The 27,606-nt window shown below is 52.6% G+C and overlaps 3 protein-coding genes across 4 annotated transcripts; 2 read left to right on the top strand and 1 right to left on the bottom strand.

Annotated features, from left to right (window-relative positions):
* The first annotated feature begins 15 nt into the window (after positions 1–15).
* Positions 16–9,304, top strand: TMX2 (thioredoxin related transmembrane protein 2). The gene is made up of 8 exons (XM_084631603.1): positions 16–227; positions 526–586; positions 972–1,085; positions 6,078–6,154; positions 6,391–6,497; positions 6,709–6,774; positions 7,303–7,432; positions 7,955–9,304. The coding sequence occupies exons 1-8, from the start codon at positions 39–41 to the stop codon at positions 8,111–8,113; spliced, it is 903 nt and encodes a 300-aa protein (XP_084487729.1). The 5' UTR covers positions 16–38; the 3' UTR covers positions 8,114–9,304.
* A 974-nt stretch (positions 9,305–10,278) lies between these two features.
* On the top strand, positions 10,279–13,887 carry SELENOH (selenoprotein H). 2 transcript variants are annotated; one of them, XM_084631610.1, is made up of 5 exons: positions 10,279–10,366; positions 11,189–11,352; positions 11,704–11,849; positions 12,415–12,532; positions 13,617–13,887. In XM_084631610.1, the coding sequence occupies exons 2-4, from the start codon at positions 11,195–11,197 to the stop codon at positions 12,513–12,515; spliced, it is 405 nt and encodes a 134-aa protein (XP_084487736.1). In that variant the 5' UTR covers positions 10,279–10,366; positions 11,189–11,194; the 3' UTR covers positions 12,516–12,532; positions 13,617–13,887. The 2 variants fall into 2 exon arrangements, with proteins under 2 accessions (XP_084487736.1, XP_084487735.1); XM_084631609.1 differs by lacking the exon at positions 10,279–10,366 and adding an exon at positions 10,443–10,528.
* Positions 13,888–14,207: 320 nt separating this feature from the next.
* Positions 14,208–24,750, bottom strand: BTBD18 (BTB domain containing 18). The gene is made up of 4 exons (XM_084631572.1): positions 24,714–24,750; positions 24,140–24,204; positions 20,395–20,563; positions 14,208–17,754 (listed from the first exon to the last, which is right to left on the bottom strand). The coding sequence occupies exons 3-4, from the start codon at positions 20,519–20,521 to the stop codon at positions 15,686–15,688; spliced, it is 2,196 nt and encodes a 731-aa protein (XP_084487698.1). The 5' UTR covers positions 20,522–20,563; positions 24,140–24,204; positions 24,714–24,750; the 3' UTR covers positions 14,208–15,685.
* Between the last annotated feature and the right edge of the window lie 2,856 nt (positions 24,751–27,606).

Here is a 27,606-nt window from a genome sequence, read left to right as displayed (position 1 = left end):
TCGTCCCCGCCGCGCCGGGCCGGTCAGCGTAGGTGAAGATGGCGGTCCTGGCCCCGCTGCTGGCGCTGTTCTACGCGGTGCCCGGGCTCTGCCGCTGGCTGGCGCGGCCCTATTACCCGCTCTCGGCGCTGCTCTCGGCTGCCTTCCTGCTGGTGCGCAAGCTACCGCCGCTCTGCCAGGGGCTGCCCACGCAGCGCGAGGACGGGAACCCCTGCGACTTCGACTGGGTGAGTCCCGAGCCCCGGTACCGGCACCCCCCCCCCATGCTGTTGGTATGCCCCGGCTCAGCTTCTGGCTGACTCACCCCACCTTAGCCAACTCCTATGGGTGGGCTCAGGTCCTTCATGCAAGGTTTTCAGCACACCCACTCCCAGTGTTCCAGTCTGGACCTGGCAATTCCCCTTTCGGGTGGGGTGGGGTTGGGGGCAAGGGAGGAGAGTGCAGGCAATGGGGACTGGGGGGGTGGGGGAGGGAGGCAGTGTAGACAATGGGTTAGCATCATGCTCACTCCATCCTTTCTTTCAGCGGGAGGTGGAGATCCTCATGTTCCTCAGCGCCATTGTGATGATGAAGAACCGCAGATCCAGTGAGTAACCCCCTACTCCTCGCTGGAGCTATTCTGTGAGCAAGAGATGAGAAGGAGGCATTCTAAGGACTGTTTTTAGGCTGCCATGGAGGGCTGGGCAGGCTTGGTCTCCATGTCAGACCCCAGGAAGGACTCTGGCTTGGGAAGCATGTGGGGAAGGTCTGGATGGGGTCTGGCTGAGGAGATCACGTGGCAGGATTGTGGAGATTCTAGGGCAGCTCTGCCCCAAAGCCAGTGTGATGAGGTTATGGGGCCAATGTATGTTGGTGTCAATCCAGGGGGCAGGAGTGGGACAGTCTGTGTTGGACATTCCACATGCACCTCAGCATCTCCCTAGGCTGGGGCATTTGTCTGGGGCTGACCTTCACTCCCATCTCTCCTCCAGTCACTGTGGATCAGCACCTGGGGAACATCTTCATGTTCAGTAAAGTGGCCAACGCGATCCTCTTCTTCCGGCTGGATGTGCGGATGGGGCTGCTCTACCTGACGCTGTGCATAGGTGAGATGCCACCTCGGGGACACACACTGGCTCTGAACAGAATCAAGTCTGTACAGTACCCTCTCCGTGCACCGAGCCAAGTCGGTGCTCCAGGGTGCCCATGCAGAGTGACAAGCAGCTCCTCAGGGCAGGGACTATCTAACTAGACTAGCCAGACATGATGGGAGAGAGAATTGTTACTGAAACACCATTGTGTCTACCCAGCTTCTGCATCCACATCTTTGATCCCACACGCCCTATGGTGCTGAGCAGTCCGAGCCAAACAGCCTCCTCTCCGATAAGGGGTACGGGCTCTGAGCCCCCTTATGTATTTCAGGGGTGGGGGTTAAGTGTAGCCTTGACTCTGAATGTACTGGCTCTCCGCTATCAGTTGGCTTTTTAAATGCAGCACCCTTTTAGGCTGGTAAGGGAAAGGTCTCGGGCTCCCTCTTGCTGCACTGTTTGGGTGGAAGCTGTTCATGCTCCCCTGTCCCAGAGGGGAGTAACTGCCAAGGCTGGGGTCCCACCTCTGCAATAGGGGCTGTGCAGATCGCTGCTGTTGCTAAGACCATATTCCTGGCTTGTCACTCTGGCTGCTTCACCCCTCTCCTTGCATGTTGTCTTGGCTCCCCTTTCCCCAGACACACGCACCTGGTCTTCCCTTTCAGGGTCCTTTACCACCTGTCCCCACCCAGCTATCTTCTCACAGGCGATCATGGTGTCCCCCACCCCACCCCCAGTCGGCCGAGGTCCCAACCTTCATCACTTAGCTGTTCCATTTTCAAACAGTCTCCTTCGTGCTTTCTCCTCTGCTGCCCCTCCCACTTGGGAGGAGCCCGCCATCGACATTCACAAAGCTCCCTCCTCTTCTTCCGGATCCCTCTCAGGCCTCTCCTTTGCTCTGAAACTCACACAAAACTTGCTGTGGACTAAGTGGCTGGTGGGCAGAGACCACTGCCGACCATGCTGGCGGGTTCTGTCTCCTTGCTCCTTGCCTCTACCCAGGTCTTTTCTTAGATCGCAAGCCCTGTGGAACAGGTATTGTCTGGTTCTGTGATTGTACAGCACCTAGCACAATGTCCTGGGCACGTTAATGTACTAGCGCACATTATACAGTTGGTGTCCCTGTGCGCCTTAGAGTGAAACAAAGCTGTCATCCCTTGGCTGAGTCCTCTGTTCTGAAATGCACCATCCCTTTCTGTGAGTGCATTCAGCCTCTTTCCGTCTGGCCTCCTGACTCCGGAACAGCTCGGAGAAATCCCTGGTAATACCCCCAGGGGAGATGGAATGTCCAGGTCCTCTGTGGGGGATGGGGGTGAACAATACCCACTTTCTAATGGAGATTTGCTTCAACCTTCACTACGATTAGCTCCCTTTCCCTCCAGCATTCTTCTGGGTGAGAACCAGCCCCCTAGTCCCTTTCTCTGCTGTGACATGGGACCTTTTAGAGATGGATGGTGATTGGGAGACAGGCTGGCTCAGTGGGTTCAGAGCTAGGCTGGGAGCTCTGCCCCTGCCCACTGTGACCCTGGACAAGTCACTGCCCTTTTCAGTATTTTGAGCTCTCTCAGTGTGTTCTCGGTAGGCCCAGCTCTTTCCCATGCTGTGTGTGACGTGCACTCAGACAGCCGTGCATCCACGCAAACACATTGCTTCCTACCTCAACGTACCACACGTTCCACCATTACCCAGTAGAATAGCCACCTCCCCCTTGCATCTCAGCCACCCTCCCTGCTTAGCTTGTGTCTGCCACTGTGTGAGCCTGGAAAAAGGCTAATGTAGTGCCCATCTTTAAAAAAACGGAAGGAGGAGGATCCTGGGAACTACAGGCCAGTCAGCCTCACCTCAGTCCCTAGAAAAATCATGGAGCAGGTCCTCAAGGAATCCATTCTGAAGCACTTAGAGGAGAGGAAAGTGATCAGGAACAGTCAGCATGGATTCACCAAGGGCAAGTCATGCCTGACTAATCTAATTGCCTTCTATGACGAGATAACTGGCTCTGTGGATGAAGGGAAAGCAGTGGACGTGTTGTTCCTTGACTTGAGCAAAGCTTTTGACACGGTCTCCCACAGTATTCCTGCCAGCAAGTTAAAGACGTATGGATTGGATGAATGGACTATAAGGTGGATAGAAAGTTGGCTAGATTGTCGGGCTCAACGGGTAGTGATCAATGGCTCCATGTCTAGTTGGCAGCCGGTATCAAGTGGAATGCCCCAGGGGTCGGTCCTGGGGCCGGTTTTGTTCAATATCTTCATAAATGATCTGGAGGATGGTGTGGATTGCACCCTCAGCAAGTTTGCAGATGACACTAAACTGGGAGGAGAGGTAGATAAGCTGGAGGGTAGGGATAGGATACGGAGGGCCCTAGACAAATTAGAGGATTGGGCCAAAAGAAATCTGATGAGGTTCAACAAGGACGAGTGCAGAGTCCTGCACTTAGGACGGAAGAATCCCATGCACAGCTACTAGGGACCGAATGGCTCGGCAGCAGTTCTGCAGAAAAGGACCTAGGGGTTACAGTGGACGAGAAGCTGGATATGAATCAACAGTTTGCCCTTGTTGCCAAGAAGGCCAATGGGATTTTGGGCTGTATAAGTAGGGGCATTGCCAGCAGATTGAGGGACGTGATCGTTCCCCTCTGTTCGACATTGGTGAGGCCTCATCTGGAGTACTTTGTCCAGTTTTGGGCCCCACACTACAAGAAAAATTGGAGAGAGTCCAGTGGAGGGCAACAAAAATGATGAGGGAACTGGAACACATGACGTATGAGGAGAGGCTGAGGGAACTGGGATTGTTTAGTCTGCGGAAGAGAAGAATGAGGAGGGATTTGATAGCTGCTTTCAACTACCTGAAAGGGGGTTCCACAGAGGATGGATCTAGACTGTTTTCAGTGGTAGCAGATGACAGAACAAGGAGTTGCAGTGGGGGAGGTTTAGGTTGGATATTAGGAAAAACTTTTTTCACTAGGAGGGTCGTGAAACACTGGAATGCGTTACCTAGGGAGGTGGTGAAATCTCCTTCCTTAAAAGTTTTTAAGGTCTGGCTTGACAAAGCCCTGGCTGGGATGATTTAGTTGGGGATTGGTCCTGCTTTGAGCAGGGGGTTGGACTAGATGACCTCCTGAGGTCCCTTCCAACCCTGATATTCTATGTTAAGCTTTGCCTCAATCATGAGTATTGGAGCCACTGGCAGCCTTGTGCATTTCCACTGCTCCCTAGCTTCTAGTCCTTCAGTGCCATCCCCTTTTTCCCTGCCTGCTAACACATGCATCCCCTGGCTGGCTTAACCACCCCACATTTGGAGAGCTCACACTGTAAGGAGGCAGTGTTGCCTAGTGGATAGAGCACTGGAGCAGACCTCAGTTCTGTTCCCAGCTCCCCTACTTGGTGGCTTGCCTGATGCAAGGCCTTGAACAAGTCACTTCCTTGGTTTCCCCATCTGCAGAATGGAGAGACTGCTACTGAACTCCATTTTAAAGTGCTTTGAGATCCACTGATGCAAAGCACTATAGGAAAACTAGGTTGTATTATAGAAATGTAGGCCTGTAAAGGACCTTGAGAAGTCGTCAAATCCAGTCCCAGTGCTGAGGCAGGACCATGTAAACCTAGACCATCCTTGACAAGTGTTTGCCCAATCTGTTCTTAAACACCAGTGATGGCAATTCCACAACCTCCCCTGGAAGCCTATTGCAGAGCTTACCTACCCTTAGAGTTAGTTTTTTTGTGCCAGCTAATCTAAATCTCCCTTGCCGCAGATTAAGACCATTGCGTCTTGTCCTACCTTCAGTGGACGTGAAGAACAACTGATCCCCATATAACAGTCCTTAATGTATTTGAAGACTGCTGTTAGGTCCCCCATCTCCTCTAGTCCTCTTTTCTCAACACTAAACATGCCCAGTTTTTGAAACCTGCCACAGGTCAGGTTTTCTAAAGCTTTTATCCGTTTTGTTGCTCTCCTCTGGACTCTCTCCAGTTTGTCCTTATTCTGAAAATGTGGCATCCAGAACTGGACACAGGACTCCAACTGAGGCCTCACCAGTGCCAAGCAGAGCAGGACAATTGCCTGCAGTGTCTTGTATCGAATACCCTATTAATACATCTCAGAATGAGATTAGCCTTTTTTGCACTGCATCACTAATTGTTGGCTCATGTTCCATTTGCGATGCACTCTAACCCCTAGATCCTTTTCAGCAGTACTACCTCCTAGCCAGTTATTCCCCACTGTGTAGTTTTGCATCTTATTTTTTCCTTCCTGTGTGTAGTACTTTATTGAATTTCACCTTGTTGAATTCAGACCAATTCTCCAATTTGCCAAGGTCATTCTGAATTCTAATCCTGTCCTCTGACATGCTTGCAGCCCCTCCCAGCTTGGCGTTGATTGCAGATTTTATAAACATACTCTCCACTCCATTTCCAAGGCATTAGTGAAAGTATTGTGTACTACTGTACCCGGGACTGACCCCTGCAGGACCCCACTAGGTACACTCTCTCGGTTTGACAGCAAACCACTGATGACTGTTCTTTAAGTATACACTTTCCACCAGCTGGCCGCCCACCTTATAATAATTTAATCTCAACCACATTTCCCTAGTTTGCTTAGGAGAACATCACATGACTGTCGAAAGCCTGATTAAAATTCAGGTATATCACATCTACAGCTTCCCCCCGTCCACTAGGGCAGAAACCCAGCATGAGATGCTTTATCTGACCTTCCTGTAAGGCCACAGAACAAGCAACCTAGTCCTGGAAACCAAAGGTTTGATTTCTGTGCCTGCCTGGGCTCCCTGCCTCCTCTCCTCAAATCTGTGTCCAAGCCCACAAAGTGCAGCCAGTCACAGCAGTCCCAACTCCTCACCTGTGTGTGTGTGCTGGGGGGTGAGTCTGTTTTAAGCCCGATTATACGGTTGATGAGTAAATGAGTAAAGTTGATGAGTGATGAGGTTGATGAGCTGTTGGTGTGGGGGTTCGTACAGGGTGAAGTGACTCATGCTGTGATGTGTGTGTGTACTTTCAGTGTTCCTGATGACCTGTAAGCCGCCTCTGTACCTGGGCCCGGAGTATATCAAATACTTCAGCGATAAAACCATCCACGTGAGTATCGGCGGCCCCATAGCCCCCAGGCCACCATTCGCACGTGGGCTGCTGTGGCTTGGGGACCAGCTTGAGCCTGCAGTTGCTGATCTCTGCAGCCCACGCTGTGACCCCAGAGAGGGGGCACTGGGCTGGTGGTGTGGGGCTGTGGCCCTCGTGGTACCAGTTGTAGCAGGTGGGGGCAGTGTCCAGGTGGGGTGTGGTTGCTCCAGCTGACCCTCCTGCCTGTGCCGCAGGAGGAGCTGGAGCAGGACAAGCGGGTGACCTGGATTGTGGAGTTCTTTGCCAACTGGTCCAACGAGTGCCAGTCGTTCGCGCCCATCTACGCCGACCTCTCTCTCAAGTGAGTGGCGCCCGGTTGGTAATTCGGTGAGTGGGGGAGGGGGAACCCCTGCCACCCTCTTGACTGAGACTGCCCCGGGGGCAGGGAATGGAGCTGACCCCGCTGGGGTTTGTGGTAGAGGATTCAGCCCAGCCATGTGCTCTTGCCCCCACGCTCCCCTCCCATGCATTGGGATCTCCCTGCACTAACTGCTTCTCCCCTCCCAACCCAGGTACAACTGCATGGGGCTCAACTTCGGCAAGGTGGACGTGGGCCGCTACCCCGATGTCAGCACCAGGTGAGCGGGTCCAGGCTGCCATGAGTAACTAGATCAGTTTCATGCCTCCACAATGTGGGCAAAAGTGGGCTAGTTCCACTCCCCCACACCAACCGACTCAGCAACAGCCCAGCCATGAGGATGCTGAGGGTCACTCCTTCACACCAGGGGTCTCTTCTCTGTTGGGATTTTCCCTGGAGGGATATGGCTGTGTTGGGAACCAGACATCCTTCCCTGGATGGAGTAGCCCTGGGTAGTCTACTCCCTGCTCAGCCCTGCTTCAGAGAGGTCATGAAATTAATGAGCTCTGGGAGTCTGCATCCCTCCTTGCTGATCCCAAGCCCTTTGGATGTTGCTGACTTCTACGTGCAACCGCAGAGACTGTCCTTTTAGCTTGGATTGAGGTGGAGGTTGTTGCCTGGGAAGTGGGATGTGGATGTGTTCAGGGGCAAGGAAAGAGCAATGCAGAGCCTGAGGAGTGGGTGGGGAGGGGGTTGAGATTGCGTGGTGCTCCAAGGGGTCACTCTATCCGTCCATCCATCCCCACAGGTACAAAGTGAGTACCTCACCCCTCACCAAGCAGCTGCCCACCCTGATCCTCTTCCAGGGCGGGAAGGAGGTGATGCGCCGGCCGCAGATTGACAAGAAGGGCCGGGCCGTCTCCTGGACCTTCTCCGAGGTGGGATGCATGCTGTAGGGCGAGGGGCATGTCTAATCCGCGACCCTTCCTGGGCTGCTGCAGGAGCTGTCTAGCTTCAGCTCTGCCTGTTCAATCGGTGGGCTCTTTCCTGAGCATTGGGGCATTGGCTCTGTTGTGCCAGCCATGGGCTGGATAGGGCCATCCTCTCTGTTCGGCCCTTCCCCTGCTGAACTCCTGCCCTGGGCCAGCGTTACTGGCTTCAGGGCAGAATTTTCCTCTTAACTCATTTCTTGTGAGCAGGGGAGCTTCCCACACACCATCAGGACATACCCCCCTCCCCATCCCCCCCAGAGCTCCCTGCTCCCCACTGCGACATGACTCTGGGCAATCTGCACCCAGCCTGCAGGGCATTGAGGGATCCCCTTACCCCAAGCTGCCAGCGGCTGGCCAGACCTATGGTGCTGCCCCCTTCCTCCTCTGTTGTTCCTGAAAAGAGGCTGTTGCCTGCAGCAGGTTGAGACGGTGGCAGGGCAGGCACTGAGGTCTGTTTCTATGCCGCAGGAGAACGTGATCCGGGAGTTCAGCCTGAACGAGCTGTACCAGAAGGCCAAGAAGCTGTCGAAGCAGCGAGATGAGGGGCAGAAGGAGCCACTGGAGCAGCAGGATCCCCTGGCAGCCAGCACGGAGCTCCCCAACGGCGAGAGCAAGAAGGACAAATAGATCTGCCTCGCTCCCTGTAGTTGCCCCCCCTCATCCTCTCCTGGCTGCTGTGCCATGGTGCCCAGCACAACCCGTCTTGAAGATGGCACCATGATGACGACGGGAGCTGCATGAGGAAGTCACCACCCTCCCTCTGGGGCTCAGCTGTGCCCTGGCTCCTCAGTGGGCCATGCTGGACTGCTCATGTCTCTGCAGCATCTTATTTATTCCTGATCCTCTTTGCCATCACCTCAAGAACTGGCTGCAGGCTGCTGATTGGCTGCAAGGAGTGGGCCGTGATTGGTCCAGCAGGGGCTGGGGATAGAATTCCCCTAGGGCTCTAGAGCATCTGGGTTTGAGGGTGCAGCCTCTCCAGATTGAATGGAACCAAGGGGGGCTGGGTGGGGAGTGTTGACTTGGGCTGAACCAGCTTGGGATGGGGGGGTGTATTGTGGATGGGCCCAACCACTTCTTGCTGGAAGATATTCTCTCCTCCCCCCTTTTCTGTTTGGGGGTAAGGAGGTGCATGGGACTCCTCCCAGCTGTATAGTGCATGTGTTGGGTGTAGGTCAGGTCCCCACTGGACCTGTTCTCCCCCACGCCTCGCTTGGGAGGGCTGTAGGCTTCCCCTGTTGGCTAACCCAGTGGCTGGGGGAATCTGGCCTGTGCCTAACAGTGTGGGGAGAGGAGCTGGAGCATATGTGCTGCTCTGGGGGTGGGGAGCAGAGCAGCCTGAGCATGTGACTCTCTCTCATCCCAGCCAGAAGCTGGTGGGAACTGAACTCTGCTGCTCTGGAGGACTCTTAGCCAGTGCCTGACTTCTGCCCCTTGCCCACTGAAGGGCCAGGCCACTACTAGTTCCCTTTCCCTTTCCCTTTCCACTGGACTTGGTTTAACCCTTCAAGTGCCAAAAGTCAGCTCATGGGGCAAGGAGGGCAGGTGGTGCCAGGCTGAGTGCAGCACCTGAACTCTGTGTGAGCTGGAGGGGGGAACTGACTGGATGGCCCTAGAGGGCCTCCCCTGTTCTGTGCCTGCAGCTGCCTGGGGCACTGCCCCTCCTGAATCATAGCAAGGGCCTCTTCATCCCTGCCATGAAGGGGAGAGGAAGTTGTGGTGGCTCAGCAGCTGTGGCTCCTGAAAGCATGGAGTATTTTGTCCTATTAATCATCTCTTCCCTTGCCAGTGTCGGTAATAAACCAGTCTAAAAATGAACCTTCCCCTCCCAGCTTGCTGTCTCCTGGGGTGGGGTGGATGTTCACTGAGCCATTGCTTATCTCAGCAGGCCAGTCCTAGGTCCAGGGAGCTGCCTCCAGCTGCAGGTGAGCTCTGTGTCGTGGCTCTGTAGCGGTGGCTGCAGTCCAGTTTAAGAAGAGCTGTTGAAGGGTTCCTACCCTGTGGGACTGGCCTTGCTCTGATCTCACTACCTGTGGGTGGGAGGAAGAGGCTCCAGAGGGGGTGTTGGGCTAGGCTGCAAACCGTAGTCTGAAAAGCCTGCATCAGGATTCCCTGGCACAATGGGAGGGCTGTACTGGCAATGGCTCAGTGCTGAGAACCACCAGCAGGGGCAACAGGCCAATGCTGCCTGTTTGTACAGTGCCCTTTTGTACCAAATCGGGTCCAATACACCTGAAAGGCCCAAGTGCCCCCTGCTACTCACAGGTGCTTTTCTGGGAGTAAGCTCACATGGTCACAGCATTCGGGTGCATGTTACTGTGAAGAAACTTGTACTCCTGGAGATGGCACTGCTTGGAAGCTTGCAGCACTGATGTCTCTGCTGGACACTGCTGTAGGGAAACTCATGTTCCATGGGTCTGGGCTGGGCACTGCTGTGGAGAAGCTCACAGTGCTGAGGTCCCTGATGGGCACTGCTGTAAGGAAGCTCTCGGGAGTTGGGACAGGACCCTGCTGGCACTGCTGTAGGAAAGCTCACGGCACCGAGGTCCCCGCGGGACACTTGCAGCACTGCACGCTCATGTTGCTGGAGTCTCAGAGGAGACTTTGGGAACTGCGCGGGGAGGGGAGGGGCAGCTGAGCTAGGCCCAGGCCTGCTGCAGACACCGAGTCTCAACAGCCCAGGTTGAGCTCTGATTGGCTGCAAAGAAGCCTCATTAATATTTAGAACGTTGTGTAACAAATTCGGGCAGGAACCATCCTGCAGAAAGTTGTGGGGGGGAGGCTGTGCAGTACAAACCGCTCCATGTGTCTTCATTACAAAACTGTCCTGGCTGGATCCTGAAGCGGCTCCGATCACGCTCAGCTGTACCGGGGACATAGGCAAGGCTGGTTCAGCTGCTGCTCCTTTATTTTCCCCACCTTTATTTTCCTCTGTTCCCCCTCTCTGTGGCTTCAAATGGTTGGGAGCAGGGCCATTTCTTCTGGCTGGCGGGCCCGCGTGGCTGCGCTGTGGTTCACTGCTGTGCCCTTGCTGGGGAGGAGGTAGGTTGTGTGGCTGTCTCTAGGGAGGTCTCATTTGCCCATGTCTGTGCTGTCCTTCGGGGGGGGGCTGGTGCATTGGTGTCTGGGCTCCACTGCTTGGGGCGGGGGAGCTGCTTCGCCTAGACCCCCAACGCTGGGGTGCTCAGGAAAGACGCTACTGGTACCAATTGCAGGAAGTAGGTGCTGGGGGGTGCTTTACCAACGCCCTGCTGATAACGCGCCTCGAGTCCGCCCTGTCTCCTGGTCCATCTAGTCATAGCCATCGCCTCTTTCGCTTTGTTGGTGTCCCTCAGTCCTGCCCTGCAAACACATGCTGGTGCCCCTTGACCCTGCCCTATCTCCCCCACCCCTTGCTGTTCTAGTCCTCTCGCCGCCCGCCTCTTGGTTTTCATTGTCCCTTGAAAGTCTCTACACTTCGTGCCACTCCCCCATCCCCCCGGTTATTTCTGTGGCTGCGTGGATGGGGCCTGCGGTCCTGCCTCTAAGGGTAGAAGGCACCGCTGTGATCATGTATCCTGATCCCCCTCTGAATAACACAGGCCAGAGAACTTCCCTGGATTAACTCCTGTTTGAGCCAGAGCAGATCTGTTCCAAAAACATTCCATCTGGATTGAAAAATACCAGAGATGCATGGTAAGGGACTCTTGTTTATTCTCCCAGAGCACGATGGCCCCCAAAGGGAGGAAGAGGAAGGCAAAGGAGCCTGAGGCAAAGGCTGTGAACTCTGAGGATGTGAAGCCAAATGGTGGTGCCAATACACTGCCAAAGAGGTTAAGGGGCGAAGGAAGTCAGGGGCCTGGACCCCGGGTGGTTATTGAGCATTGGTGAGTCCTGGTCGGTGCAAGAGGGTGGGTGTTTTTAAGCCGCAGCAGGCTTATGTTCTTGTGGAAGGCACCAGGGAGGCTCAGGTGGTGGATGGGTGCCAATAGCTGGCAGGAGGGGACCTGTCTGTGGGGAGGATTATCTGCAGGGGAATCAGTCAGACACAATTCCAGAGGGGGAGCAGGTTTGGGGGGCAGGGGCACAGGTACTGAGTTGGGGGATGTGGCCATGGATGAGGCTGGGCTGTGCTGAGAGTGTGGCATTGCTGGTTTGCTCAGCTAACTCCTCTGCAAGAGGCCCGCTAGCAGAATCACCAGCCCTGCTGACCCCCATCACTCCCTCCTCCCCCGCAGTAAAAGCTGACAAGTCTACAGGCGCAATGCCGACGCCGTGAGCCAGGCGCTGCGCCGCACCATTGCCAACGTGGTGGTGGAGATCAACCCCGAGACACCACGCAGGAACAGCTTTGAGGTGTCCCTGGTGAAAGAGGATGGAAGAAGTAAGTGCTGGAGTTTCTGTACAGCAGTGCTCAGTCAGGGTGCAATGATTGAGGCGGCACGGGAGAGCCAGGACAGGGCAGTGCCAAGGAAAAGTGCCTGGGTGACTGTACCCTGGGGTAGGGATGCCCACACGTTGCTTTGTGAGATTGCCCAATTTGGCACAGGCTGATGTGGTGAGCTCCTCATGCGGTGAGCTACTTCATGATTAGGTTCCTAAAGGCATGTTATCCCTTTCTCACACTCTTTGACTGTTCAGAGCTCTGTGGGGCAGAGATAGTGCCTCACTAGGGGCCTGTGCAGTGCAGGCCCCTGATTTTAATTGCCGTGGGGGCTGTCTGTGCAGTGCCTGGTACATTGGCGGGACCCTGAACTCGGTCAGTGGGAGTCTGTACCAGGCGCTGCACATTGAGGCCCCTGAATTCGCTTGGGGGCAGGTCTGTGCAGCGCGTGGTACAATACAGGCCCCATATCTCGCTCAGTGGGGGTCTCCAGGGTCTACTACAATAGAAACCAATAGGTAGCATCCCACACGTAACCACCCCTACCTTGTTGTTGGGGTTTCAGTGGTGGAGCTATGGAGCGGCATTAAGAAAGGGCCACCTCGCAAGCTCAAGTTCCCTGAGCCAGAGAAGGTGGCTGACATGCTTAAGAGCAGCTTGGTCTAAAGCAGAGCTACACCAAGGTGAGTTATCCCAGACTGGACTAGCAGAAGGGATGGCTACTGTAAATCAGAGGGAGGAGGGGAGAAGTGACTAACAATTAGTACGGTTGAGATCCGTGTCTGACTCCAGCACAAACCCCCTCAGCTTGCGCTTTTTTTAATTGCCGGCACCACCTGGGGTCCCCAAGTCAAGCTGGGCTCTTTCCTTCTCCTGTATCATGGCCAGTCATAAAGGTCTTGCAGAGCAAACTACACTGTGAACGACCCCTGAGCCACCTCCTTGCCCTCCATAGCCAAGCCCTAGCATCAGGGCCAGCAGATAATGCACAAGGAAGAATAGAGTCCAGCTTGCACTCTCTAAGCGGTGGTGTCTCTGCAGGGCTAATGGGAGCCGAAACACATGGTTTTCACTAAAAGATCCGACTCCATGCAGCTGTGGTCATTTCTGTACCTGTGTCTAATCAAATATCTGCTATAGGGCACATTGCTGACAAGTTCAGCGTGTCCAGTTAAGGCAGGCTAGTGCTAGGGATGCGAGAATGCCATTGTCGTTGGAGCCTCGGTCTGTTCCAAGCCCAGAACGCCTAGAGAGTAAAACCTAGTCCAGGCTGTGTTGGCTATTCCTGTGAGGGTGGAGTGTCTTCTTTCCTGGAGTTGGAAGCGGGGCTGGATCCATCAAAAATGGCTTGTGATGGGGAGGAGGTAGCAGGCACGGCATGGCAGGTACTTCAGTGTCATGCTCTGTATTCCAACTGCTGAGCAGAAACCCCATCCACATGCTGTGTGGTCTCTCCCCCGTGGTGGGAGCGCTTAGCTCCCCAGATAAAGGTAATATGAGGGAATCACAACATACCTGAAAATCCAAGTGCTGGGCTAGTACACTGACCTGTGGACCATCCTTCTTCTCAAGGAGCTGTCACCCCTTAAGTTTGCAGGCTTGTCACTGGCTTAAGGGTGACCTCAATGTGGCTGCCTCTAGCAAACAAGGCTAATGTAGGTCAGTGTTTTGGGTCCAAATGACTGGATGCTTAGTGCAGGAGTGAGGTGGCTATATTTTTCTGTGTGAACAGCCAGGGCTGACACCTTTCTCTCTCTCATCCGGCAGCTGGTCTAGGACCCATCCATTCCTTGCATGGACCGGAGCATCCATGATGAGGCATGGTGCAGTGGGGGGGAGCCGATGGCCAAACCTCAATCATGTCTCTGATGCTGCAGCTCTTCCTGCTGGGAGTGGTGGGCCAGATGCCGCCACTCTGTCCTTCGCTTCTGTTTTGCTCTTCACTTTGCTCCCACAAGCAACCTCTGGCCTTCCTTAGCAGATCATCTTTCACTGTTTTGTGGTTAGACTTTTTTGTAATAAAGCTTCTAAAAAAACCTCTTTGTAAGTGGCAGCAAGGTGGGGTGATAGCTCAGAGGTCACCATGCAGGCTGGTCAGCTGGACTGCACCTTCTCCTCCTCCCCCTATGTTGAACATCTTGCAGGCAGCAGTGGAGAGCCCCACTCAAGGACATGCTCATGCGTTCTGTTAGGAGTCTTGCCAGGTGTTCTGCTCCTGCAGGAGGGAGGAAATGGCTCCTGGCAGCTTGCACTGCCTGGCTAGGAAAGCAGGTGCAGTCCACGTAACAGAGGGCCAATCCAGCAGAACAAACAAGAGGCAAATCCAACAAACTCTTTATTTCAAAGAAGCCCCACCCTCTCACACTCCAGGCTGTCCTTGCTTTCACCTGTATTTTTCCATTGCCAAAGGGGCTGCTGGAGCAGGGGCCAATCCCTGCAGCGAGAGAAGTGGAGGGAGCATGGCACAAAGTTCACATGGTTCCCGAGAGGGAGGGGGGTGAAAATACATGTGGATGTTAAGGGTAACAGATGTTCTCATTAGGACAGTGATACATGAAGATGAGGACTAAGTAACTATGGAGCTGGTGTTCTTTGTCAGTGGAGGGATACATGTGCTGTGGAGGGCAGCTGGATCATAACAGGAGACCATCAACTCTGGATGAGATGCACAACAGGTTAATGGGGCAGCAGTGCGATAATGGGAAATGAGGGACGGTGGCTTGTGCTATTGCATTGCCAGGCAGGAGTGGAGTTTGCTCCTGAGATAGCCATGACTCCACAGCTGAGGCAGGTAGGCTGGTACCACTGCTGGCCAGATATTTTGCAAAACTAGAGTCCTGGCTGCAGCTTTAGGAGCTCCTAAAGGTGCTCCACCAGCATCTGTGGCCTGTGTCCCCAGGGCCAGGTTTAGGAAGGTTAAGATGTTTATGTACATAAATGTAGAGGAAAAAGCTTAAGCTAAATGCACAACAGGGGCAGGAAAGAAACTTAAGACAATTAGGCAAGGCCTATCCTGGGTCCCAGCACTGGGAGGTGGGAGTGTGATCTGACAGCACCTGTGAGAGAATACAGTTAGCATCACCTTTAAAGAGACTCTACAACATACAGGGGTGCTGGCTACCACCCCCAGTTGATATTTCCACCATTTCATCCATGCTGGGCCCATTCATTCCCTTCTTTCTCTGCACCCACACATCTCTACCTTGTACATCAGCAAAATATCAGTGGGTCTGACAGGGGCTGTGACAGCAGGAAAGGCTTCTTCAACATGTGCACCCCTCTGTCCTAGCACAGGCAGAGGGGAAGCTCCAGATGACTGGGAAGGGCTGTTCTCTTTCCAGCCTCCTGTCCTCTAAACACAGGCTGCTCAGCAGAACTGAAGCAGCGTTAAGATTATTCAACCACAGAGGTCAGCAGAGCTCCAACAACAAAGTAGGTAACACTGGGGCCACCCCGTTCTCAGTCCTACTGCGTCATCAAGTGACCAGCACATTGGTTTAAATCTCAGTGACCTCCCTGTGTATGACTCAGCCCCATCCGAGAATTAATGGGAGGGTAGGGGAAAGGATGCTGCACCTCCATCCTGGCTTCACCCCAGCTGTGCCCTCCAACTGATCCCTGTCCCCCACTTGCAGAGCCCTTTAGCGGTGGGACAGCTCTTCCCACTGTCAGGGTCTGCAGAGCTCCCCACTCCAACAACCTGATTCATTTTGTTACTAGCAGCTTCCCACAGTCAGTCTCAGCTATGGCAACTACACCTCAGTGGCCAGCTGGCTGTGATGGCTCCCATAGGCTAGACGCCCTTCCCCTCCGCTATAGACCAGGCCTGGTGGCCACTAGTTCAGAATGTCCACTTCTTCATCAGACTCCGAGGAGGGGTCAGGCCTGACGCAGGTGATGCCAGCAGGTACCAGTGCCTCCTCAGCGCCGGCCATGATGTCAATCTCGTCGCCCTCCGGACTGTCAGGGGGCTGATGGTCCAAAGGGCCATGCTTTGGGCTGCTTCGGGGCAGCCCCCAGGGTGCCTGAAGCTGAAGTTTTGTCTCCATCCCAGCAGCCTGGGTGGTGCAGGGTCCCTGCCCTTTCCCCATGCCATCTTCCGCAGGGACACTGGGGAGTGGGCCCAACTGAGCCTCCCTGCTGCCAGCTGTCAGTGAAGGGTGCTGAGGAGTCTGGGGGCTGGCAGGAGCCAGAGGCACTGGGCTGAATGAGGTGGGGTGGTGACCGCTGGAGAGTACCCTCCTGGATACAAGATGGCCACTCACAGACTGCCCCAGGGGATCCCCATCTGCAGTGCTAAGGGCAGAATGACCACCCCCCACCTCCCACCCTGGCAGGGGCCCCTTCCCTGCGTCGTCCCACTCTGGCCACAGCTGCATCTCTGGGGGATGCCACTCCTCGCCTGCTGCAGCAGCACCCATGGGTGTCATGTTTGGCCCATGTGATGGGCCCGTGGAAGGGGCACAGCCTGCCGTTCCTCCTGGCCCAGCAGTGCCCAAGCCCTCAACACCACTGCCTGATAGCAGCAGGTCCAGCATCTGCTCCAGCGGCGCTGAGTCCCCAAACTCCTCATTCTCACTCAAGGGCTCCAATGCCGCCATGTCCAGCTCATAAGGGTCCCTGCAGCCATCTCTCCCATCTGAAGGTCCCTGTTCTACTGTCACCTGCTCAGGAAGCAGCACAGCCTCCAACCTTCCAGCCAGCAGCTCAGTGGAGCTGGCTGCCCACGACCCTGGCAGCTCTGGCCAGTGCGTAAACTTGTGCGGTCTGGAGCTGGGTGGGGAAGCCACAAGGGAGGTGCCTGTCTCTCCCATTGTCACTGGGGCTCCCTTGGGCTCCCTGGCTGATGTCTCTTGTACCACCTCCCAGCAACTCCCATTGACGACCTTCCTGAGCTTCACACTACCCACATGCCCCTCCTCTGGGGCAGTGTCTGAGCCAGAAGCCGATGCACTGGAGCTGTGCTTCCTGTTGCTGGTCTTTGGAGGCACAGGGAGGCTCCCGCCATGGCAAGAGGGGCTGGCCTGCTCTGGCCCACCTGCTTCATCCCAGCCTGGGGTCTTCTGCCGCCAGAGGCGCCGGATGGATGTGGGGGTCTTGCCAGGTGCTACAGTGGGGGGTGCCTTCGTGGCACAGGCACTGGGGGGAGGCGGCAGTTTCAGGCGGCTGAGCTTGATCTTTCTTGGCAGTGGTGAGCAGTCTGTGGTGCAGCCCTCGCTGGGAAAGGCCTGCTCAGCGCTCCTCTCACCCTGTGACCCTTCAGCCTTGCCCAGTGTGCTCCCCACACCGAGGCTCCTGTCTAAGCCCAAGGAGTGGCTCTTGGTTCTCACGTTCCCAGTCTCCACTGGTTGCACAGGAGCCACCGCACCCTGCATCCCCGACTGGGCTCCCCCGTTCTGAGGTACTACAGCCGCCCAATACTTGGCGCTCTCCGTTTGACTAGTGGTGCTGCTGGCATGTACCCCGCCATCAGCTGGGGGCTTTGCTGTACATTGCTTGCCTGCCACCAGGGGGTGGAATGTCCGTGGGATAGCGGGAGCAGGAGGGCAGGCTTGCGGCACAACCCTAGCAGAGATAGGAACCAGGCAGGGCGGCTGCAGGCACTTCCGGTTCAAGCGCCGACCCAGCACCTGTTTCACCAGCTTCCCACCCTCCAGCTGCAGCGACTCCAGTTCTGCTACTTGGAACTGCCGGGCAGCAGCCAGGACATCCCGGGCCTCCTCCCGGGACACTTCCATCTCCGAGGTGTATAGGAAATCCACCAGCTTCCGCAGTGTCCCGATCTTCAGACCCCGCAGCTCCAGCACCACTTTGCACTCCTTGGAGGGCATTTGCCTCTCCAGGCACTCCATGAAGAAGGGGCTGCAGGCAGAGAGAATGCAGCAGTGAGCTGGTACAGCCTCTCCTGCAAACAAAGGAGTGGACCATCAGCGTCATAGGTTAGCTGGGCTCTGCTACTGCATTAACTATTACTACCCTGTTCCAATCCCTTTAACAATGGGTGCTTTCCTAGGTTTGGGTTGGCCTGCTCTGTGCTGCTCCTGTCTCCAAATATGCATCCTTTCAAGAACCCTACTCTGTGTTGGGCTCGGCTTCTCTCTATTCAGTAGTAATAAACCTCACTTATGCAGAAGGGCAGTTCACATTTTAACTACCCCAAAGCCGTGGTATTACCAACCCCCAAAAATTCAAAAATCAGGAGTTGGACCCCACCCCAAAAGTCCTGAGATTGGCTTAAAATCGTTATTTTTATTTGCCTTCTGATTTCAGAAACTTTCAGGAGTCCTTGCTTCACTTTTTCAAGCTTTCCTCCACAAGCACAAGGAAGGCTAGAAACACACTTTAAAAAAAAAAAAATTAAAGCAAAGATTCTCTTACTGTCTTCCAATTCCTGCAGCCAGGGTGATAAGAAAAGCACCAAATATTGCAAGACATGATAAAAATCACACGAGTTGGCAACACTGCGTTATGGTTCCTGAGGCAGCTCTAACTCGGCGTCCTTATGCTGGGATGTGGTTTCATTTTTGTCTGTGGAGAGATCAGATCTCCATGGCCCCCTCTCCAGCCTTCCCTCCCCTCCCCTAGCAAAGGATGCCACTCCCCAAGACACTTCTTAGTAGCAAAGACAGTGCTTCCATTTAATACTAGGGGGAGGGTAATTCAAGGGGATGCTTTTATTTCTGAGGTTCCTTCCACTGCTCCAGTTAATTGCATCGACAGCCAAATAAAACTAACAAACCCCACTCTAAATAAAATTAAGCTGTTTGCTTCCTTTAAAAATAACAAGCCACCCACGCTTTTCTCCATATTCCTTTTCTATCCCATGGCACATGGTCCCTGAAGAGAAACTATGCAAGGAAGCCACTGTGAGGGTGGGGCTCTGGGGAGAGCATGCATAAGCTTCTAGGGAGGCCTGGGTGGTTCAACACTGGTCCTGGGGGCTGGGCTGCAGGGTCCCACATCCCAGGGAGGGATACCGGATGAGATCTGTGCCCCAGGATTATGCTTAAGAGGCCAGACCTAGAGTGTCTGGACTCTGCCCAGACCCAGTGGGCTGGAAAGCATGTGGGGTCCAAAGATTTGGGTCCAATCCAGCAGTCTAGTGACTATCCACAAAGGGGAGACTCAGACAGACCTGTGGCCCTCCATTGCCCTGGAGGAGCGGGGATTTTATTGAGAATGTATTCACTTTTCTGGGGGCCTCTCCTGCTGCCTTGAACCCAGCCAGCACCTACAACCTGGCCTCTCCCTAGCACTGCTACTCAGAGCAGCTTGGAATACTCTAAGGGTGGCCACTTTGGCTGCACCCTCTTTGATTCTTTAAGAGACAGCTAGCAGCAGTGATGTGCAGCCAGGAAGTTGCTCCAAACCCTCCCCTCCAGAAGGGGGGGAGAACTATAGGGGAAGGTACAATGCTGCCAGAGTTTTCAGTATTTCAGATTTCAACCAGAATGTTATCTTAAAGGAAGGATTTTATTTTTCATTTAATTTCCTCTTTCAAAAAACACCCAAGAAAGAGGACACTGAGCACTGGCACATTGAGGCAAATGTTATTTCAGTGAGAGACTGACAGACATGTCTCTAGCTACAGAACAGCTGGTTTGTGTCTCTCTGGAGTTCCACCCTGACACAGCCAAAGCTACCAGCCAGCAAGGAATAAAAGCTTCCTTACATACAGAAACAAACAAGATATAGTATGAGCAAGACAGTGAGATGCATGGCCATGTTCCCCAAACACACACACACTCTCATGTCCTGGGTCTTGGTTCACACTCTATGTGCACCATCTGCAAAAGTCAGAAGCCTCACTAATTCGAAGGATGCCACTCTCAAGACACTTCTTCTTAGCAGCAAAGACAGTACTTCCAGTTAATATTAAAAGAATTAAACTTTGTAGAGCAGTGGGGACCTTGCTTATAGATGCAATGAGATAGGAGGCTGTTGCTTGAAACTTCCCGTCACCCAATAAAAGTTTCAACAGAATAACAAGACACTTAAAAAATATTAGTGAGACAATCGCCCCCACACTTAACAAATCAGGAAGCTTCAAGATTAGTTTGATTAATGAGTCAGAGACTTTCACAGACCAAAATATGCTCAAGTTGTCAGCTGAACATGAAGCAGCTGAGGGCGAAGTTCATATAAAATGGTCTCACAATGTTCCAAGCAAGGATGTACACTTAGTATGTCTGCTGACAGATATCTGGCACCATGTAGGAAGGCTGTTATTTGCAAAACCTCTTTGGAAGTACTTCCACTTTTGTGCAGACCTTTTTCTACTTATGATTCCCAAACAAATCAAGCCCATCACTGCTGCCTATCACACAAGGCCGCATCAGTATCACAGTCCCCACTGATACAACAGCCACTGCAAACAGCAAGGTAAGGGCTGAGCGTACATACAGTGCCCTATATGTTAAAATGTAACTACATACTTATGTGTAATTAATATTCTGTGGAAATGTACACAAGCACAGGAGAGGTGACAATTCAGTCCCAGGTACAAGAAAGGTGGGTACCAATCCACTGCCCTCTTTCAGGTTACCTTCTGCCTGCAGGATGACATCACAGAATACATCTGCCCTCTGCTGGCGATGGAGCTGCAGGAACGCCATGCGCAGGAGGCGGGAGTTCCGATAGAGAATCTTAGAACCGGCCACAGGGGAGCACATATCAGCAGAGCCTCCCTCTTGTTACCAAAGACACCAGATTCCCTGCAAACGGAACACAGTCCTGGGAACGCAGTAGGCTCTATCTAGCAGAGCACCCTTGGTGGATTTAGTACTCCTAAAAGTGAAAGACTGAAGGCAGGAAGTGAGCTTCTGCAAGCTTCTGCCAAGCCATCTCCCCCTGGAAGGACCGTGACTGTTATAAACTATTTTATTCCTGGCTCAGTGATAAATTGGGAAGGAGTCAGTGAAGAGCCACAAGGATGATTAAGTTTCAGAGTAACAGCCGTGTTAGTCTGTATTCGCAAAAAGAAAAGGAGGACTTGTGGCACCTTAAAGACTAACCAATTTATTTGAGCATGAGCTTTCGTGAGCTACAGTGAAGTGAGCTGTAGCTCACAAAAGCTTATGCTCAAATAAAGGTGCCACAAGTACTCCTTTTCTTTTTAAGGATGATTAAGGGATTGGAAAAACACACCATAGAGTGAGTGACTCAAGGAGCAAAATCTATTTATCTTAACAAAGAGAAGCTTAAAGGGTGACTTGATCACAGGTTAGGAGAATTACCTGGGGACCAAAAATCTGATAATTGAGGGCTCTTGAATCTAGCAGACAAAGATCTAGTAAGTTCCAATGGCTGGGAGTTGACGCTAGACAAATTCAGACTGGAAATAAGGTGGACAATTTTAACAGTGAGGGTAATTAACCATTGGTACCACTTATTATGCCTTGTGACGGATTCTCTATCCCTGGCAATTTTTCATTCAAGATGGGATGTTTTTCTAAAAGATCTTGTTTGGTTCAAACAGGAATTAATTCAGGGAAATTCTCTGGCCTGTGTTATACAGGAGTTTAGACCAGATTATCACAATGGTCCCTGCTGGCCTTGGAATCTATGTATTATCCATGTGCTACTTTTCCTGAGGCAGTGTTACTGATATATTTAACTAGCAGGGGGCACGGAGCACAGACTCTCACAGAAAAGTGTATTGAATGGTAGTGAAATATGGTATTTTTTCCATAATTCAGTACACAGCCTGTCACCTTAGGGTCACTAGCACCCACCCAGCCAGCTCAGTGGATTGGGGAAATGGATCGGGAGTCAGTCACCAATGAGCACTGATTCCAATCCAGCTCAGGGTTGGGGGGACTGGATAGCTCACAGACTGCCACATGGAGTCTCTCACCCCACCTCAGGTCAGGAAGCGGATGACTTGGCTTGGGAAATTAGCGAATGGCATAGAGAACTTCCTCTCTAGAGCAGATTCCAAACCAGCCCCAGGTTGGGGCAGGGAACAACTGGCTTCAGGGCATCAGGGACTGGGAGAATGGCTCCATCATTGCAATGCTCAATTGTCTCAGTGAGACTGGCAAGTAGGATATGGACCTTTCCCTATATGGCCTCATCTACACACTGAACTGAAGGCAATTCTCCCACCATTTGTCTACCACCACAGCTCAGCCAGCCCTAGCAATGGTGGGAGAACTAAGGTCAGCCACCATCATGACTCTGTTCTGAAGTAAGTCTGATGACTCAGGGGTAAAAATGCAAGCAGGTCTACAATAATACTCCTGCTGCTGCCACCACGCCTTGACCAACAGTGCAGAATCAGCCTAGGTCACGAGTTCCAGGACAGGCGCTGTGGGAAGCCTGCACTGGGGCTGACCCTGGACTTCAGTTTTCAGGGCTACTGAAATTTCCACCAGTACTGCAGTCACAGTAAGGCTTTGGTTACCATGTGCCCTATTAACAGCCATGGATGTAGCTGCACCAGTTCAAAAACTTTTCTCTAGCATGAGGGTGGTCCAGCAGTTTAGGTTTTCATCATCTGGGACAGAGGAGACCCAGTTCAATTCCCTGCTTTACCACAGACACCTGGCGTGAGCTTGGGTAAATCACTTAGTCTTTCTGTGCATCAGTTCCCCACCAATACAATAGGGACAGTTGCACTGCCCTGCTTCACATAGGTGTTGTGAGAACAAATACATTAAAGGTGCTCAGATCCTAGAGTGATGGAGGCTGTGTAATTAACTAAGGCCTTGACTACAAGGAAAAGTTTTCTTCTGTATCCTAAGGTGTGGATTTAAACCAGCATAGTTATACCAATTATATAATTATAACTGGTGCACACATGGACACTTTAAGGGCTCCTCTACAGTTTTTGTACAGGGCAAGGTGTGATTTTTTTTTTTGACGGGCATAGTTATACCAAGACAATACCTAGCATGGATGCAGTTCTCCCTGTATAGTTTATTCCCTTTCCCATATAGGAATAGCTATAAGCACTTTTATCCTGGTATACTAATAGGCAGTCTTATACAGTGCTTTTCATCAGTAGATCTCAAAGGAGGTCAGTATCATTAGCCACATTTTACAGATTGGAAAACTGAGACACAGAGGAGTGCCACGGTCACCCAGCAGGCTAGTGGCAGAACCAGGAATAGAACCCAGATTTCTCAAAGTTTCAGGCCAGTGCCCTATCCATTATGCATAAATGAATCCACACAATCCACCAGTATTGTTAAACTGATACTTTTGTGTGTAGACAATGGCTTATTCTGGTGCAAGGGTGGCCTTTGTTCAGTTTAGCTTGTGTTGTTTAGGAAGGTGTTTATGCTTAAACAAAAAAACACCCAAAAAAGCCACTTTTATACAGGAATAAGAGTCTACACAGGACATATCAATAGAACTCTATCAGTATAACTGGCAAGACTTTCCCATGTACACAAGCCCTGGATAGATAGATAGTGTAGATATTGTAGGCAGGGTGAACCACTATAAGCATCCATTTTTGCTGGTTCAGCTTTCCCTGGTCTCAAAACAGGGAGAAGCTCTACCCACACAAACTATCTATCCCTGGTACTCACATGGTTGCCATCACAGCAATATTTTATTGCTTCACAGTCTTTATTGTGTTTAGCCTCCCAATATACCTGTGAGGTTATCCCATTGCACAGATGGGAAACTGAGGCAAAATGAGGCTGAGGCTACACCTAAAACTTAGGTCAACCTAGCTATGTCGCTCAGAGGTATAAAAAATTTACACCCCCAAGATATAGTTAAGCCAATCTAAGAATTTTTCCATCAATCTACCTACCACCTCTTGAGGAGGTGGATTTACTACAGCAATGGAAAAAACCCATCTGTTGCTGTAGTAAGCATCTACACTACAGCAGTGCAGCTCTGCTGCATTAGCGCTTGTAGTGCAGACAAAGCCTAAGTCACTTACCCAAGGTCATACGGGGGCGGGTTGTGGCTGAGCAGGGAATTCAACCTGGGTCTCCCGAGCATCCTAACTACTAGCGCATCCTTCCTCTCATGGCTTTACCAGTGCAGCTACCCCCATGTCTGTAATTGGAGCAAATCTTTAACACAGACAAGTCCAAAGCTTCCCTCGCATTTTACTGTCAGACACCTTCAGTGCTCAGATGTAATTAGACACTGGTTTGTTACCACCAATCCCTGCTTGTTTCCTTTTGGGAATAAATTGCCCCACCCAGATCTCCACTCCCTTTCCCCTAGCGAGGAAGGGAGCAACAAGTAATGGGGTACCTGTTATTTAGGTTAATGGAGTGTGCACAGGGATGTTGGAAAGCTTGGGGCTGCCAAACACTACGAACCTTAAGAGCCACCCAGGTGAGGTGGCAGCATTGAGGATGGGAGCCAGCCAGAGACAGGACAGGTGCTGCCAAGACACAGATAAGAAACATGGATGTTTCAGCATAAGAGGCAAAAGGATCCCAACCTTCTTTTGGTCACAGACCCCTCCCCCCACTCTCCAAATACAACACATTGCTTAGAGAGTTGCAACCCATGCAAGGGGCTTCCCCTCACAACCATTCCCTGCTATTCCAAAAAGATCCATATCCTTCTCCATTCCAGTACACCACTCAGATCCTGCATTGAAGGGGGTCCATTCCCTCCTCATTATTGACCCCCATACACTAAAGGAGCTCAATTCCCCCAACAACTGCCTCTCATACACAAGGGGGGACTCCATTCCCCCATAATCACCCCTTCACACACATACTAAGGAGAGCTCCATTTCCCCTCACAGCTTCCCACACTCAAAGGGGGTCCTCCATTCCCTCCCACACACACTAACGGGGAACCCATTTCCCTCCCACGACTGAGGTATGCTCTATTCCCTGCACCCCAATCGTCCACCCCCTGAACCACGCCCGGGGTGCGCACCGTCCCTTCTCTGCAGCACCTCTCTACTGCTGCTGCTGCAAACTCCAGCTCCTGCAACACTCAGCACGAGCCCCACCCTAGCGCCCGCACGCGCGCCACGCCTCCAATAGAACCTTCCTCGAGAAGGGACGTGGCTCCTCCTCCCCGCCGAGCCCAGTAACAGCCCTTTGATTGGCCAGACCCTCCGGCCAATCACAGCGGAGGAGGTGTTTTGGCGGGAGGAGTTCGAAGAGAGCCGTTGCTCCTGAGGAGAATGGCGGGTGGGAGAGCGGGAGTTTGCTGGATCTCAACCCCGTGAGCCAAGGAGCCCCAGGTCCCACCCAGATCCCAACCCCCAGCCAGTCAGTGCCCACCCTGGCCACCAGAACCACATGAAGCCTGAAGCCAAATGGGGGCTCCCTGCTCCAGGCCACCGCCAACCAGCCAGAGCTTGAGGTGTTTCAATTAATAGACCCAGCTCCTGGAGTCCCGTGATTTTTTTCAAGACTCTCCCTTTGCCTTACCATTATGCACAAATGCTCCAAAATGTGACACCCCCTTGCAAGGGCTCAGACACCTGAAAGCAGAGAAAATGAATCCAAACTGGGTGGATTTAAAATCAACAGTTCAGGATTTTTTGGCCAGTCTTATGATTTTGGAGACCCTGACTCATGGCATCTGAACACTTGGGGCTTATGATGCTGCAGACCCAGAGCCCAGACACGGGTCCTGGTCAGTCAGTACCCACCCTGGCCATCACCGCCATGTCAATAGCACCAGGGGGATCCCTGACCCATCCCAGTCACTTGGCCTGTCTGGCAGCACCCACCCTGGCCATCACCACCATGTCAATAGCACAGTTAAGCACATGGGGAATTCCTTGCCCCTGTCCCAAAACTTAATCTCTGGACCTGGCCCATCATAGAATCATAGAATATCAGGGTTGGAAGGGACCCCAGAAGGTCATCTAGTCCAACCCCCTGCTCGAAGCAGGACCAATTCCCAGTTAAATCATCCCAGCCAGGGCTTTGTCAAGCCTGACCTTAAAAACTTCTAAGGAAGGAGATTCTACCACCACCCTAGGTAACGCATTCCAGTGTTTCACCACCCTCATAGTGAAAAAGTTTTTCCTAATATCCAATCTAAACCTCCCCCACTGCAACTTGAGACCATTACTCCTCGTTCTGTCATCTGCTACCATTGAGAACAGTCTAGAGCCATCCTCTTTGGAACCCCCTTTCAGGTAGTTGAAAGCAGCTATCAAATCCCCCCTCATTCTTCTCTTCTGCAGACTAAACAATCCCAGCTCCCTCAGCCTCTCCTCATAAGTCATGTGTTCTAGACCCCTAATCATTTTTGTTGCCCTTCGCTGGACTCTCTCCAATTTATCCACATCCTTCTTGTAGTGTGGGGCCCAAAACTGGACACAGTACTCCAAATGAGGCCTCACCAATGTCGAATAGAGGGGAACGATCACGTCCCTCGATCTGTTCGCTATGCCCCTACTTATACATCCCAAAATGCCATTGGCCTTCTTGGCAACAAGGGCACACTGCTGACTCATATCCAGCTTCTCATCCACTGTCACCCCTAGGTCCTTTTCCGCAGAACTGCTGCCTAGCCATTCGGCCCCTAGTCTGTAGCGGTGCATGGGATTCTTCCATCCTAGGAGCAGGACCCTGCACTTATCCTTATTGAACCTCATCAGATTTCTTTTGGCCCAATCCTCCAATTTGTCTAGGTCCTTCTGTATCCTATCCCTCCCCTCCAGCGTATCTACCACTCCTCCCAGTTTAGTATCATCCGCAAATTTGCTGAGAGTGCAATCCACACCATCCTCCAGATCATTTATGAAGATATTGAACAAAACCGGCCGCAGGACCGACCCCTGGGGCACTCCACTTGACACCGGTTGCCAACTAGACATGGAGCCATTGATCACTACCCTTGAGCCCGACAATCTAGCCAGCTTTCTACCCACCTTATAGTGCATTCATCCAGCCCATACTTCCTTAACTTGCTGACAAGAATACTGTGGGAGACCGTGTCAAAAGCTTTGCTAAAGTCAAGAAACAATACATCCATTGCTTTTCCTTCATCCACAGAACCAGTAATCTCATCATAAAAGGCGATTAGATTAGTCAGGCATGACCTTCCCTTGGTGAATCCATGCTGGCTGTTCCTGATCACTTTCCTCTCATGCAAGTGCTTCAGGATTGATTTTTTGAGGACCTGCTCCATGATTTTTCCAGGGACTGAGGTGAGGCTGACTGGCCTGTAGTTCCCAGGATCCTCCTTCTTCCCTTTTTTAAAGATTGGCACTACATTAGCCTTTTTCCAGTCATCCGGGACTCCCCCCGTTCGCCACGAGTTTTCAAAGATAAAACATCAGTGCCCATACACAAGGAGCACAACATTCCCCCTTACAGACCCGCAGCCGCCACCACTAGCTGAGCATGGCTCTATTTGTGACTCTGACAGGATGGGTCACTGAGTTGCCAGGCATCTGATTTTTGACTGGAACACCCAGTTGAAAAGGGACCCTGGCAGCTCTGGTCAGCACTGCTGACTGGGCTGTTAAAAGTCCGGTCAGTAGTGTAGCAGGGCTAAGGCAGGATCCCTGCCTACCCTGACTCCAGCGCAGCTCCTAGAAGCAGCCAGCATGTCTGGCCCCTCGGCACAGGGGTGGCCAGGGAAGCTCCGTGCACTGCTCCCATCTGGAGCATCAGCTCCACAGCTCCCATTGGCCAGGAACTACAGCCAATGGGAGCTGTGAGGGTGGCACCTGTAGACACATGAAGTGTGCACCACGCTGAGCCCTCTGACCCCTCCGCTAGCCGCTTCCGGGAGCAGTGCAGAGCCAGGGCAGGTAGGAAGCCTGCCTTGGCCCAATTGCACCACTGACTGGGAGTTG

The sequence above is a fragment of the Lepidochelys olivacea genome, assembly GCF_965140295.1.
Source record: "Lepidochelys olivacea isolate rLepOli2 genome assembly, chromosome: 6".
In the NCBI taxonomy this organism is placed as follows: domain Eukaryota; kingdom Metazoa; phylum Chordata; order Testudines; family Cheloniidae; genus Lepidochelys; species Lepidochelys olivacea.
This window is presented reverse-complemented; position numbering and strand designations above follow the sequence as displayed.